At 36.8% G+C, this 16,240-nt stretch overlaps 1 protein-coding gene across 5 annotated transcripts in view; it reads right to left on the bottom strand.

The window, feature by feature from the left end:
• The window catches only part of LAMA2 (laminin subunit alpha 2), a 517,841-nt gene that overhangs the window by 342,641 nt on the left and 158,960 nt on the right, over positions 1 to 16,240 (bottom strand). For all 5 annotated transcript variants that reach the window (XM_045842659.1, XM_045842661.1, XM_045842662.1 and 2 more), the window contains exon 4: positions 9,222 to 9,464. In XM_045842659.1, coding sequence (XP_045698615.1) covers positions 9,222 to 9,464 — 243 coding nt within the window. The remainder of the gene's footprint in view (positions 1 to 9,221; positions 9,465 to 16,240) is intronic.

The raw sequence follows: 16,240 nt of genomic DNA, 5'->3' as shown, positions 1-16,240 counted from the left end.
TCCTAGGTCCAGAACTGTGAGAAAAAAATGCTTGCTGTTTAAGACAGTCTATGGTATTTTTGTTACAACAGCTCAAACTATGACACCTACATAGATTCAATGGATTATTTCCTTAAGAGGCTTCTGGTGAGGAAGCTTCTCTTACCTGATTTGTCACTGGCCTACTTACTATGGGGTGCCCCCTGGAACACCCATAACTAGAACACTCATCCCATTATTATGCCTGCAAGGAAGTTATATTCAATAGCTAGTGCCATATTATATGCAAATTAAAATTTAAAAACATTTCTTAAAACTCTCTTTAAATAATTTCTATTAGATCTCCTATGATGTAATTCATATTAAAATCAAACCAGATATGTGTTTTGAGTACCCTTCTCTGATTAAAATTTGTACTATCTTCCTTATGTGCTTAAAATATTTGTTCAGTATTTAACCAAATAACAATTTAGAGGAATAACTTGTCTTTGGAGCTTAGAGACTAAAAATAAAAAGTGCTATAAAAGTTATACATATAAATTAATATTATAATCCTGAGAAGAATTGGGCAGTGGATTTCTGTTGCTGTTAGTTTTTTGGAATTCAACACTGAAAAGAAACTACATTTTGGAGAAGCTATTAAAAGAACAGCTGAAAAAGGCTGCTGGTTGTCTACACTGGGGAATAAAAGAGACAAGGGCCTCTCTTATTTTGGATTATTCTCATTTTGGTTACTCTTGTGGTCACTACGATCACATTTCCTATCAGCCAAGTGAAAGCAATAAATAAAAACAATCACATACAAGACACACACAGGGTAATATCTAAAGCATACATGTACAAAATAAGCTAAAAATAGAATGATAAAAAAGTAAAATGCCTTAAGCCATTGCTACCATAAAATTGATGAAATCACAAGAAAAAATTATTTAACGAGTCAAACCAGATTTAGAAATATTTGAAGATAAAAAAATGACAAGTGTACAACATAATTGAAGCCCATCTAATACTACAATCAAAAATTATATCTGCACATCCATACCTGTATCTATCTACCTACCTGCATATGACAATATAAAAGAAATACAAATCATTTACCAGAATAAAGTTTTTGAAAGAAAAAAATGTGATAAATATAAATGTAGAAAAGGTAAGATTCTTAAAACCAGAAACCAAAGACCATTAGAAAGATAAAATACATGCAAATAAATGTTAAGAAAATGAGAAAGTAAAAATTTTGAAATCTATATTATAGAAAGAAATAATTTACCCATCAAAAAGACAAAAATGTATATGATTTTTTCTTAAAACATGAAAGAGTTAAACCCGGACAAGCCGATCAGAGGCAAGCACAGCCTGCTAAGGAATGCGGACACCTGATCTCGCGATGCCCGGTGGATTTTCCAGAAACCCCCAAGCACAGCAGAAAGCTGTTGTCCTTGTGCCTTTCTGGTGCTCAGAGGACACGCCGGATTCAAACACAGCTGTGGAATGCTGGGCAAGCATTTGACCTCTCCGCACAACCTTTTCCTCAAGCGTAGAATGAGAAAAGTAGTAGTACATATGTGTTTATATTTGTAAACTCTTGGAGCTATAAAACAGGTGTGCAGGAAGTGCTAGCTCTGATTGCTACTATCTTCCTGGCTCCAGGCTAACCCATTTCAGCAGACTCTCATCTGCTCCTTCTGGTCCTTTTAACTTCAGCAAGCTTGGGGCTTTTTGCTTTGCTTATTCTTTCAGTCCTGTTTGTCCACCCCCATCTCCTCCAGGATTGACCTCACAAAACATGACGGCATGGCTCTGCCATTTCCTGTGCCCCAACCTCAATTCTGGTGAAGCTAGTTCAGTAATCCTCAATTGAGGGGTGGGCTTATGCCAATGCTAGCTATTGAACTAGAGAATTTGCTATCATGTTATATATTTTACAAGGATGCATTGCCATAAATGACCTAATTTTATCTTCATTATAGTCAAATGAACTGGCTTGGGCATGTAGTGGATACTTTATTCATCTGTCCAAGCCCTACGGTTAATCAGTGGCAGACTGTACTTCAATGTCCTATAAGACAGCAAGCTGCACCTCTGCGCCTTCTACAGCACTTTGCACTTCTGTACCCAGCTCAACAGAAGCTTACCCTTCTGCACCATTTTAGCAGATTGTGTAGATCCAATTCCATGATACTGAGATAACCTGGTCTTACCTATTAGTGTTATCTCCTTAAGATTCCATCTTAAGATTCTCATCTCCTTAAGAATCCTTTGGTTTCTCTGCCCTGCATGACATTTCAGCAATACTATATTAATTTAATAAGGATTTACTGGTCTTCCTAGGAACATTGTTGGAGGAAGTCTATAAACTGATCAACAGAAAAGAATAGACTCTTCTTAATTGATCTTTATTTTATTATAAAGGTGTATTTTTTAAAGATTTTATTCATTTTTTTTAGAGGGGAAGGAAGGGAGAAAGAGAGGGGGAGAAACATCAATGTGTGATTGCCTTTTGCGTGCCTCCTGCTGGGGACCTGGCCCACAACACAGGCATGTGCCCTAACCGGGAATCAATCCAGTGGACCCTTGCTTCGCAGGCTGGTACTCAGTCCACTAAGACACACCAGCCAGGGCTGTAAAGGTGTATTTTCAAATACAAATAGCTTAAATGAATCACAGATTTTATGTGTGTTTATTCCAAAATATATCCAGTGCTCTGTGCATTTCTACTGGAGTTGACACATTCTGTTTTTTGAAAAATGCCATGTAAACCTCATTGTAATGAGGCACTTTCATGCTGCTGTTCCTGGCACTAACTGGCCCCATGTTGGTCAATGCAAGAATTACTTACAGAGAAAGGGCATCTAAAACCCCAGATAATTATTTCCATCAATATTCAAAACGGATACAAATTAGTGATACCCTGCTGCTTCTCTGTAAAAGAGCAACTCCAAGGGTAATTGAGAAAGACTAGTCCTCATTTCCATTCCCACATTTTCACATAAACTCACACATGCAATCAAACTATATACCCTTAACAATATTACATTAGAGAAGGATCTCAGAAATATTTCCTAATAATGTCTTGTGTTTATTTCTTCATTCCCCAGTCTTTGCAATTCTAAGGATCACCATAATGTGAGGTGACAAAAAGAGGAAGAAAAATGTTCTGTATGTATATATAAAATTCTGTCACATAGGAAATCAAACTAATATCAAAGCTCTATGTAAAATTCACAGGAAAAAAAGGTGTATTTAGGAATTAATGATGGTTTCTCCAGGGAATTTTATATAAGCCTGCCATGTTTCAGATGCAGAATCAAAGGTGAATCTAAATTCCATTTGAGTGGTAGTCAGGGAGAATGGGAGGAATTGTGGTCAGAAGGAGAGGAAATCATATATAAATAACTTAAAGGTCTCTGTATGAGGAAACTGAGCAAAAGTTACTATGGCAACCATGCATACTTGGTTAGCAGTCTAGTGACATCCCAAAGAAATTAGAAGGAAAAATCCCAGGTACACAAAGGGGAGACTCTCATATAACAGAAAAAGCATGTATCACAATTTTAATTCCAGGACCCTGAAAGCAGTGCCACCAAAACAGCCCATCCTTGTTAATATTATTAACATGAGTTTCCTCTCTTAACCACTTCTTCATACTAGGGATAACTTAGTTAAAGCTCACAGTTTATTTATTCAACGAAACCCACCCAGAGATTCAGTTCACCAAAGCCAATCATGTTTTTTTGACAGAAAAATGTTAGTCTCTTTCTTTATTTGAAAGTAGTTGGAATGATTGATACTCTCTCTAAAAAACTGATACACTGTTCTTCCCCCAAGTTTGGGAAGACTGGAAATATCTGAACAATAAGCTGGGAATGGAGAAATGAAAATCACCAGGAGTACGTTTTAAAATTACACACACAGCTTCCTGTGCCCTTCCCAAATCCACTAAATTTAAAGCCCTGGTCCTAGAAATAGTTATCTTTCAAATGTTCCCTGTGGTTTCTCAGTAAAGCTAAGTTTGGGAAGACCCACTGCTGTAGCGCAGTTCTCAGCGGTGCCCCCAAGTGGCAGTTCTTCTTAGGAGCTCTCAACAGAGTCTAGACAACTGCTTTCCCCAGAGGCAGCAATTGGGCTGATAGTAGCCCTGGACAGAGTAGGCTCCCTGCAGCACTGCTGGAGAGGTATGTCTATGTAGGTGTTCCCACCAAAGTTTTTTTCTTTGGCTGGCCTCAAAGTGATGGAGGCACCTTGCTGCCAGTTGCTTCACACCCTGTAATTCCTGTTTGGGAGCTCAGCATAATTCTATACAAGCAAGGGAGAGCAGGGTCCTTGCTGAGCCCTCTCTTGGCTATAATGATACAAAATTGCCTTTCTGAAAAATGAACCTCTCTGAAGGCTCCAGGTCAAAGCCTCCTTCTGTTCACAGGCTGGATAACAACATAGTGGTCATACTATTATCCCTGTAAAGTTTGTCATTATCCCTCCTTTGCCAGGCAGGTCCTCAGACTTGATCATAGCTCAGAGTGAACCTCTCTTTTTCCTTTGAGTGCAAGCCCAGGATGCTAGACCACAAGATTAATCTTTCTGGGGAGTAGTTCAACTTAGTTCTCTTATTCCTTTTGAGTTTATTCTTGTGTGTGGTGTAAGTTAGTGATTGAGTTTCATTTTTTTCATGTATCTGTCCAATTTTTACAATATCATTTTTACATCTGCTAAGGGGTTACTCTCCAAGACATATGAAGAACTTATACAACTCAACACCAGGAAGACAAACAATCCAATTTAAAAATGGGCAAAAGACCTGAATAGATAGTTCTCTGAAGAGGACATACAAATGGCCAAAAGACATATGAAAGAATGCTCAAGTTACTAAAAATCAGAGAAACATGAATTAAAATTAAAACCACAATGAGCTATCTCTTCACACCTTCCAGAATGGCAGCCATCAATAAATTAACAAACAACAAGGTGCTGATGAGGATGTGGAGAAAAGGGAACCCATTTGCACTGTTGGTGGGAATGCAGACTGGTGCAGCCACTGTGGAAAACAGTATGGAGTTTCCTCAGGAAAGTTAAAAGTGAAACTGTTTTTTGACTCAGTGGTCCTACTTCAGGAAATATAGCCTAAGAAGCTCAGAACACCAATTTGAAAGAATATATGCACCTCTATGTTCATAGCAGCATTATTTACAAATAGCCCAAGTGCCCATCAATAGATGAGCAGACAAAAAAGCTTGGTACATTTACACAATGGAATACTACATGGCCATAGAAAAGAAAGAACTCTTACCCTTTGCGACAGCATAGATGGACCTGGACATTATTATGCTAAGTGAAATAAGCCAGTCAGAGAAAGACAATATCATATGATCTCAATTATATGGGGAATCTAATGAACAAAATAAACTGATGAACAAAATAGAAACAGATGCATGGACACGTGGAACAGACTGACAGCTATCAGATGGGAGGGTGGAGGGTAGGCCTAAATGAAAGATGAAGAGATTAGCCAAAGAACACATATGAATCACCCATAGACACAGACGACAGTGTGGAGATGGCCAGGAGGTAGGGGGAGTGGAGGCTGGAAAGAGGGGGCGAAGGGGTGGGGAATGGAGATATCCGAAATAATGTCAATAATAAAAATAAAGAAAAAATAACTGTGAACCTATACTTTTATACCCAATAAGAGAAAGAACTCATAGACAGCAGTTCCATGATTGCAAGGGAAAGGAATGGGTGAAGGTAGCAAAGAGTATCAGGGGATAAATGGTAATGAAAAAATACAATAAAATTTTTAAAAATGAAAAAATTCCTTCAGTAATGGAGGTGAATTCTGTTACATGCTTAGTTTAATTCATCAGACATACTGGAGATGAATTTGCATGCTGGCCTTGATGCTTTTGAGATACTATGAATTGTTTGTTTTTTTGTGTGTGTTCTGAGAAGTCATCTTCTAAATGTGACTGTTTAGCTCACATGGCAGGAGATTTACTCATCAGTGTACATACTTTTGTTGAAGCATTTATACTATCACTTTGCATTTATTGGTTTATGTGTTTCTCTTACGTGGCTGTCACTTCCATGGAAGATTTTGAACATAGCATGTAACAATTACATTTAAGGTGGTATCCAAAAGTGCATTATTTTAAAGCTTAAAGTTAATGATAGTAAGATTAATTTCATAGTCGTTTGTCTGGGAAATATTGGAGACAGGTTTCCAAAAAATTTAGAATCATCCCACATGTTTTCAGGAACTATAAAGGACACATGGACAAACCAAGTGGGAGGGTGGAAGCAAGGGAGGGGGCTGGGTTTGAAGGGTGTGGGGGAGGGGTGGGGAGAAAATACAGACAACTGTAATTGAACAACAATAAAATAATTTGAATTAAAAAATAAAATAAAAACATCTAATGCAGGAAAAAAAAAGCAAAGAGCCTATGCACTCTATGTTCATAGCAGCACAATTTACAATAGCCAAGTATTGGAAGCAACCTGAGTACTCATCAGTAAATGAGTGAATCAAAAAATTATGGTACATTTACACAATGGAATACTATGTAGCAGAAAGGAAAAAGGAGCTCCGACCCTTTACAAAGCATGGGTGGATCTGGACAGAATTATGCTAAGTGAAATAAGCCAGGTGGTGAAAAACAAAGACCATATGATTTCACCTGTAAGTGGAACCTAATCAACAAAACAAAGTAAACAAAATATAAACAGAGACATTGAAATAAAGAACAAACTGACAGTAACTAGAGGGGAGGGAGGAGGGGATAATGGGGGGAAAAGGGCAAGGATCAAAAAGAAAGAAAAAAGAATCATCCCACATGTTATATTTTAGGCGATATCCAAAATTATATTACTTTAGAAGGAAAGATAACATAGGACAATTTATGTATTAAACTAATTTGTGTATTAAAAGAATCCAGTCTCAGAGAGATTAAGTAACCTGCACAAGATCCCACAAAGGCTAGAGCCAGGGCCAGACCCCAGTCTTCTAATGTTAGGGACACTCTTCTCTATCATGGTATCTCAGAATTAGGACTCTTTCTACTTATACTAGATTCAGCATCTCTATGTTTCTCTAAAATAGTTTTGAGTTTAGCAATTACCAACGATTTACAATTAACTTCCAATCTTCACTGAAGTATGAAAGAAACGTGGACTTGGGAATCAAGGGAACTGGACACTCGGCTCAGCGTTGTTACCAGCTCACTGGGTATCTGGGTGAGCACCACCTACCTTCGCTGGACCCGCTTATTTCACAAAGTAACATGTTTCACAGTGTCAGTCACAGAATGAGGCGGATAGCCCAGGAGAGGTCAGAATTTAATTCTCACTTCTAAATACTGTCATTCTACTTCAAATATTTTCAGTTACTTTCTGTTTGTAATCTCATTTTCCTTCTTAGGAGAAAAAAATTAGACATAAAAGCATGTCACAGAAAAAGTTGAATAAGTTATGCTTAAGAATCACTGTTGATGAATATTTTTGGTGAATGTGAAAGAGTGAAAACAATATAGCTGGTTAAATAAACAGACAACACGTCTGTTTCTTCCATGTTGACAGACTGCTGTGGTCTAAAAGGATGGAGAATCACCATCATCATAGAAACAATGATTCGATGATATGCATGTAACTTGTATGTTACATGTCTATCTTATATTATTTTATATTATTCAACCAACTTCTGAATTCGACCTTTTTAAGATAAAGGGAAGCTTTATAAATATTATATAATTATTGGTCCTGAGTAAACACTAGATCCAGAGGTAAAGTAATAAAAATTCAACTCAAATATATTCTCTCTGCACTCATCCCTACTCCCTTACCCTCAGGCCAATCTGGCCAGGAGCCGGGTGTCTCCCGGCACGATGCAGATTGAGCAGCTGTTTGGTACACTGCATCTGACTCCCTGTCATTTAGCAGATTGAGATCTCTGCTGAGAGCATCATTTGGAATTTTTCCCCAAAAGTGATATTTTTGAACATGCAATTTGAAATATAGTGATGCACTGATACATGTTCATAGAATAATAGTGTCACAAGACAGTGATAGATTTATGTCAAAAATCTAAATTTCTCCCAGAAGTGTTTAAGGAGATAACCTTAGATTGGCTGAGCTAGGCACAATGGAATATGAGTATGGGCTTTCTGAAAATGTGAATATAAAAACGATGCTAGCTTCAGGTATATAGATCATTGAGAAGAGAATATCCGATATGAATATAAACCGAGATGTACATAAGCAGGCAGGACAAAAGGAGCTAGGTCACATACACTGAGGGAGAGGGATTCAGGAAATATAATCGGACAGTCCAAGAGAGTCACTTAGCTAAGGTCTGGGTATTTGAAAGAAAACTAATAATAATAATAATAACTACAGCATAGTTATTATTATTATTTCAGCAACAACACAAATTATTAATGCTTACAGAGCTCTTAGTGCTTATGTCAGCCCTGCTCTAATGTTTTAAATATAATAATCCATTTATTATTCTGACAAACTACGTGAAGTAAGAACTAATATTATTGTTTCTCATTTATAGGAGGCAAAACTGCGGCACAGAGTGGCTCAAAATAAAGCAGCTGGTAACAGGGAAAACCATGGTTTCAATCTTGTCCTAGAGCCTGTGAATGAATCTAAAAATCTTAACCCCAAGATAAAAGATGCTACAGAGAAGCAGAACACTTTTGAATTAAGCCTACATTCAATATGTAATGAGCGCACCCTGACCACCCCCGGTGGGCTAGTGGTTAGGATTCAGTGCACGACCTGACCAAAGAAAAGATGCCCCATATGTGGTGACAGCAAAATATCAAATTCCCTTTTATTTAGGTCCTTGGTGAGAATTTTATGTCTTTCCAAATTCACCTTTTTGTCCCCACTTTCAGACCAGAGTACACACGGAACTAAGACTTCCTTTAGGGTCTCAATCCTTCTCCAATCATTAGCCATCCTCGTCAGAAAAGTCTCTTTATATGTGAAATTAATCACTGACTTCCCAACTTAAGCCCATTTCCTCTTCTAGGATCTTTATTGGAGTTGGGAGACATACTAGATGAAGGCAGTGACAATTCTAATCACCTTGGGTTTTTCCTTTTTATTTAATAACTCACTTAAATATACTTCTGTGAAATCCTATTTTAAAATCTCCCAGACATCAATTACCGATATATTCAAGTCTTTCTGGCAAGCCTGTTTGGCCATCTTAAATGTACTTACGGTGAGTTTTTTCATCTTACCTCTCCATTCTCTAAAGGGTGTATCTTGGAATAAAATGAGGTGCAGATGACCTCGTCGTCTTTGGCATATGACGGTGGTCCAGTGCGAGGGTAAATATTGTAGAGGGTTAGGCACTCGGTGTCTGTCACAGCATGATACTGCCAGGGCTTGTATTCAACATTATCCAGTGAGCGTTCCAGGATCCAGTTTCCAGGCCGAGGAGAGTTAGCTGCTTTCACAATCACATACGCAATCTGGAACACCTGGGTAAGAGGGACAACAACAATGTGTAACTTTGAATCCCAAAGCATTCTCATGATTTTATATCAAATATAAAGCTTAATGCTCCAATGGATATTATTTCAGATTTTATTCCATAACCCTTTATGTTCTCTGAGATGATTTTACTGTTATGTGTTCATATTTAATAACTTTTGCAAAGATGGGATGTTTCATTTTGACAGCTATGTCTTGGAAAGACATAGGTAAAGATTGGATTTTAGCTCTCTAACAACTCATTGACACCATTTCACCCAATTTTTAAAATTCCATTACATTTATGATCACCTAAAGCATTCATTACATACCAATTTACTCATCCTACTGTGCTAGAGAGTACAAAGTATGAGTAAGAAATTCCATGTGTGAGCGATAGTGCTTGAGAGTTTAGAAGATATGCTTACTTATATTACCTAATCCTCCGCAAAGTGCCACTTAGGTGGAGTTAGTGTGATGCAGCAAAATCAACACAGAACTTTGGAGGCACAGTCCTGTATTCAAATTGTGGTTTTAGCATTTATGGGACCTCGGACAGATTACTTTGTTTTTCCAACTCTTAGCTTCCTTTCCTGCAAATTAGGGTCAATAATAAGTATACAACTGAGAAGGAATTTGGACTAAATGAGATAATGTATGCAAGGTGCCTGGCAAAGGACTTGGTGGTAAAAAATATATGTCACTCCCTCTAAATCCCCAAATAGAAGATAACGGAGAAGAAATTCTAGTAGAACTGACAACTGATGCAAACTGGAATATATTAAATGAAGGATATCTGTACCTTCTGTACAATAGGTAAGTGTGTAAAAATAAAGAGGAGGGACAGAGAGAGGCATCAGAGTGACAACAGTGGGAAATGTGGCACTCCATTTTCAAACCAACATAAAATTTGAAGATGAAAAAAAATACCTGGATGTGTTGTGATAGTGCATATGTGTGGCTTCACTAACACAGTCTGAAAGTCAAAAAATAGTGTACAAATATTAATATTTATCTTCAATGCTTTGGGTGGAACGATACATACAAACTAATTTAACTTACAGTCCCACCATCCATGGGATGGTAATGTATTGCAATAATGAGACATAAAAATATACTAGTGACAAAGCAACATGACACATTTATGCTCCAAGATGTGGGGGAGCTTAACAATGCTGAGCTCTGGCTGAGCGCAGTAACTGGAAGGGTACATCGGGAGGGCAGACCCAGTAAACGATGTCATTAAGGGGTCTGCTGGGCCACAAAGGAAATCCTGAAAGAGATGTTCTAGAAACAAACTTTATCTGTTTCATAGTTTTGGCATGAGACTTTAATGAAGACATAAATGGTATTTGTGGTAAACTCTAAGAGACTGAATTTAGAAATATGAAATGCTGGTACAGAAGGGGCAATACATGTGGCTTTGATGCAGGTCCTTTGAAATGGTCTGAGGTCTTTTGAGATCTTTACTAGAAGGCCGCACACTTATGCGCCATTAGGGAAAAACCATGAGCCATCAAATGATTGAAAGTAGGGCTGAAAGTTGCTTTTTAGGAACAGCTGTGGAAAAATTGTGGTTAACATACTGAAATACTTCTGTGCTTGTTGGTGAACTGCTGTGGCCCAAGACTCCCCAAATGCCTTCCCTCCCCTGAGACCATCTGGTTAACCGCAGCAGAGCAAAGAAAAGCCAAGACATCTATTCCAATTGGTCTGGACCTTGTTCTGTTTTGCTGAATATTACTCTGTGTGGGAAATACCATGCATCTGTATACATGGTATACAGATAAGTAAGTTGCAGACAGGCACACATACCTATGTTTGTGCATATAAATATTTAAATACACTTAGACCTCTTGGGCAAAGATATACATGGCATATTAAGTGTGTTATCTATGGGGTTTTAGAATAAGCAATCAAAGGGAGAAGGAGAAGAGCTTTTACTTTTCATCCCATATCATGCTGTATTCATTTATTAACATAAACATCATACTTCTTAAAACATTTTTTTAAAGATTTTATTTATTTATTTTTAGAGAGGGAAGGGAGGGAGATAGAGAGAGAAACATCAATGTGCGGTTGCTGCGGGTTATGGCCTGCAACCCAGGCATGCACCCTGGCTGGGAATCGAACCTGAGACACTGGTTCATAGCCCGTGCTCAATCCACTGAGCTACGCCAGCTAGGGCTAAAAATTTCTTTTAAAATACAGGAAAAAAATGAAAGCAAATGAGTATCAAGAAAAGGATAAAAAGAGGGGTAACATGGAAAATACTCCGTCGACCACTATCCAATATATTTGCTATTTCTTCATTTTTAAGGTGTTATTCATGAGGAATTATATTTGGCACTCCATATTCTACGACTCACTCACCTGACATTTTTATAAAGAAATGCACTGAAGAATATACCCACTGATTAATCTGACAGAACACAGAGAGGTAGTTGCCTCTATTATGCATATAAAACACCCTGGTCCTAATTTCTAGTAATCCTAAAGTATTCATGACATGGTTATTAAAATGATAAAGAGCACAAATAACTAAATTCTGAGCTCTTGAAGGTCAGAGATTCTATAACCCTTATTATAACTCATTTGAAATAGTGGGCATTTGATATTTATTAGACTAGTTGAATAACCAAAATCATTGTAATATGCTTCCTTGTAACTTCTATTTGCATAACATTGTTTATTTTCTTCTGTTTGTCTGATTTTGACTCCCTTTCAACACTAGCCTATTTTGTCACTTGTAGCAACTAAGACATACATAGTGTTCATCTTACTATGTTTCTGTGAGCTCAGAAAATTACTTAAACTCTTTTGTCGTCTGTTTTCCAATGTTTCATTTACAAAGTCAAAACCAAGGAAGAGATACAGAGATAATGAATACAAAACACAGCATGTTCTCTGGAAAAAAGAACCTATAAATATTTCAAATTAGCATCTTTCCTTCTAGAAAAAAAATTTGCAGACATTATAAAAATAGAAAACAAAAAGAGAAATAGCAAAGCATAATTAGAGAGCACAGGTATCCAATAAGAAAAATAAAGGTACACTAAAGATATAGCTAAAGAATTTTGTTCAGAAAGCAGCTTAACAAGCAAATATGAGAAGAGGCCAAATTGTCTTGGAGCTTCAATGTGGATATATGACTTAGGAGTTTCTGTGTTGGCTCTGGAATAATAGATGAAGTCCATGAAATAAAGTTATAGCAAAAAACCCCACAGACTCTTCTTATAATTCAATATAATGGTCAGCATTAACTGACATGGAAAAGCAGTCATTACCTTAGAGAATATTAGAAGAGCCCCATTTCAAAACAATATCTCTCTTTCATTTGTTTTCTATGGATTCTTTCACATTCTATGCAAAGTTAATTAAATTAGGTGGCACATAGTATTTTGAATAAACTTTTACAAATGTGGTAGACAGCATTATTGAAAATCACAATGAATAGAAGTATTCTTTGAAGGCATCAGAGAATAGCTGTGAACAGTTTTACAGTGGTTTTCTCAGTACTCCAATTTTAATGAGCCTAATGGAATAATTCTCTTCATGTACCTACACTACTTTCATTAACTATGCCTTCTTTTTTTCAGCATAAAGTCTCTTCAAAATCAGGAGTTATAAAACCTAATTTCCAGGTGATTAAAAACCCTAATTTGTATGGTGGACAATAGGAAAGCAAACACCTCATTATGTGGAGTACAAAAAATACTATGATGGCTAGATTTGATGAACCTTAGGTGTCAATACATAATCTCCAAATTTTCCTCTGTTGAAAGGCACTTGTTTACAATCCTGGTAAATGAATAAAAAAATCCAAAATAACTTTTGAAATGCTACCAAATGTTGGACATTTTATACATAACAAAGTGAATTTTCTATTTCATTTTTCATTTGTATGTCACCTAACAAAATGTCATGTAATTATTTCACTTATGCAGAACTGAATTAGGTGTTCCTGCTATCCTAAGCAATGTCTTAAGACTTAATCTCTTTTAGGGTGGAATTGCAGAATAGAGTCTTTCTAAGAAATCCTTCAGTCCCAAAGTAGCAAGAAACATATAATGACCATCATATACAGTGATGCTTTCCAGTCTTTTCTATATCATGGCAGAGATACAATATTGGTACAGCACTGGGATAAAAACAGGAGACATCACAGACTAAAGTGAGTATCCTAGAGGTTTTGATGAGTCGGGATGCTATCCAGGGGATGAATATCTTAGCTAACTTATAAACAATTGTTCTGACATCTGGGACCAATTTCTAGCCCATGCATTTCTGGGTTTGGATTTTTTAAAAAAATATTCTCTGCTGTGACTCTAAGGAACCCACTTTATCCTCATTTTTGTGTCCTTAGAAGAATCACAGATCTAGAAAATGCTACCAAACAATATGTGTTTTAGAGATTTCACTGAGGCTTGTGAGTCACGGGCACATAATTAAGAGAGTCAGGCCAAAGTGTGGCTCCTTAATGATGTAACAAAACCATGAGACCTCTTTCCTATAGGCTGATCCCCAAGAAAGCCAAGAAAATATTAATGAAGGTCATTCTCTATAGAAGATGACACTTTGCCTTTCTCATAAGGCTTGAGTTATGTCTTCTATTTCTTCTTTCCTAATCTCTCAAGAGAACAATATTTTGCTATTGAATCTCCTTGCTGTCGAGCTTTGTCTTGTTCCCCCATGAGGCTAGCGGCTGTGAATTTTCTACAGCAAGTCCACATAACAAAACTTCTTAATTTTGAAAGAGGCTTTGCAATATTTTCACACCCACTCTTGACTGTAATTTGAATGCTAACATTTCCATGTGCTGTGATGCCATCTCTAACACACTTTGAAAACTCACCTCTATTATTAGTTTAAATAATTTGCTTGTCAATTCTCACATTTATCCATATAGTCATATTGTTTTTCAGAAAGTAATGAGTTATACAATATCAGAACCAGAAAGGATCCTAGAAATCATGAGTTTTCAAGCTTAGTACCAACTGGAATAATCTGGGAAGCTTTATAGAAATGTGAACATGTCTCTGTGTTTGAGGTGATGGATGCAATTCATATTATCTGCTCTTTCACCTGAGACTTGAAAAGAGAAAATATGAAGAACTAAAATGGAAACCAGTAACAACAAAGAGAAGAGGATGAGGAGAATTCAGCGTTTTTCTAGAACATTCATGGGTGTTGGCTAAGGGAGAGCAGAGATCATGGTCTAAAGCACACAAAGTAGCTCTTGCCCGGGCAGTGTGGGGATGGGGGACATCTCGTAGAACCTCAGAGCAGCAGGTCTGACAGAAGCAAGGGTGAGTAATGGGGCTGAATGCAGGGAATTCATTGAAAGTTCAGAACAAGAAAGGATTCACTCAAAGACCCATCCCCACCAAACTACGCGTCACCAAGTTCTTATTCTCCAGCAAACCTTTCTGAGCAATTGCAAAAAATGACTGGCTCATGAAAATAATCTTAAAAATTCTTTGAAGAGATCATTACACAGATTTGAACAGTATTATTACTGGACCTGATTTTAAGTCAAGCTCCAAAATAAGAAGTATTTAAATAATAATCTAAACTTTAAAAATTGACTTGGAAATATATCCAATGATTACTTCCTGGATGTGTTTTATGGCTCCTTGTAAGTTTGCACTTACTTTAAAAAACAGAATAATGTCATGGGAAATTCTGAAAGACAATTTCTTGGCCCACCTGTACTTTCTTCCAGACAAGTTCATTTACAATAATTATAGATACTGAAAAGACTTGTATTTGTCTTTCAGGTAGAATGGGCAGTCCACTTATTCCCTCCAGCCCTCCCCAAGTGTGTACTACAATTGTTGTGTGTGAACTTAATGAGTGGCAGGTGAGTAAATGAGATATTTCACCTCAGGGTAAGGAGTTCCCACATTGCCAGAGGAACAGAAACACTCTGCCCTCATTTAAAACAGATTTTTTTTATACCCACATTAAATTCATGTAAAATTTATACATTTGAAAATTAATTACTCTACCACTCCAGTATTTCTAAGAAATGATAATCTAACTGGATGACTAATGATAATCTTTTGAAGATAAAATGTTCAATTATTTGGTGAAATTGTTTTTTAAAAGGGTTTTAATCATTGCTTAACCACTCATGGGAAAGTGTTTGAAGGATTTCTCTACCTCACTCTGCAAGAAAGAAAATTTCAACTTCTAGTTCTGAAAAATAATATTACTTTTCAGCTCTTTTAAGTTAAAATATAGATGTAAAGCAGTTACCCTTTTTATTAAAAATATTAGATTTTTTTGTTTCCCTAGAGCTGGACAAGTTGATTATAAAGTGGGTTTGGAAGAATTAACAAGCAAGAATAGCCAAGGAAACCTGAGATGGAAGAAAAACAAATGGAGGGCTATACTGTTAATTTTTTTTTAAAAAGCAACATGAAGAAAATTGCGGTTCTATAGGATGTTATTGTTTACAGTGAAGTGGACTCCCAAGTGATGGATCTATGGCCACTGACATCTCCCAGAGAGAAACGCCTGGGCATTTTCCGCAGTGTGATGCAGCCATGCTGCACCATTTATAAAGTACTCCCGCCAAAAAAGTGAGCCTGAATTGGAGCAAGTCTCAGAAATTCAACTATCATTTGTATAAAACACAGTAGCAGAGGAGCAAATAAACAGCAGCACAAGGGTACAATTAGCAAAATCTAGAATGTAGACCTTCTATTGGACAAGCAATGTGATTTCTTAAAAAAATAAGTTGCAAAGAAATAAAAATAATGAGATTATAGATTAAGAG

The sequence above is a fragment of the Phyllostomus hastatus genome, unplaced genomic scaffold (genome assembly GCF_019186645.2).
Source record: "Phyllostomus hastatus isolate PE091 unplaced genomic scaffold, TTU_PhHast_1.1 phas_contig_40, whole genome shotgun sequence".
NCBI lineage: Eukaryota > Metazoa > Chordata > Mammalia > Chiroptera > Phyllostomidae > Phyllostomus > Phyllostomus hastatus.
Note: the sequence above shows the minus strand (reverse complement) of the source record. Positions and strands in the feature narration are given on the sequence as shown.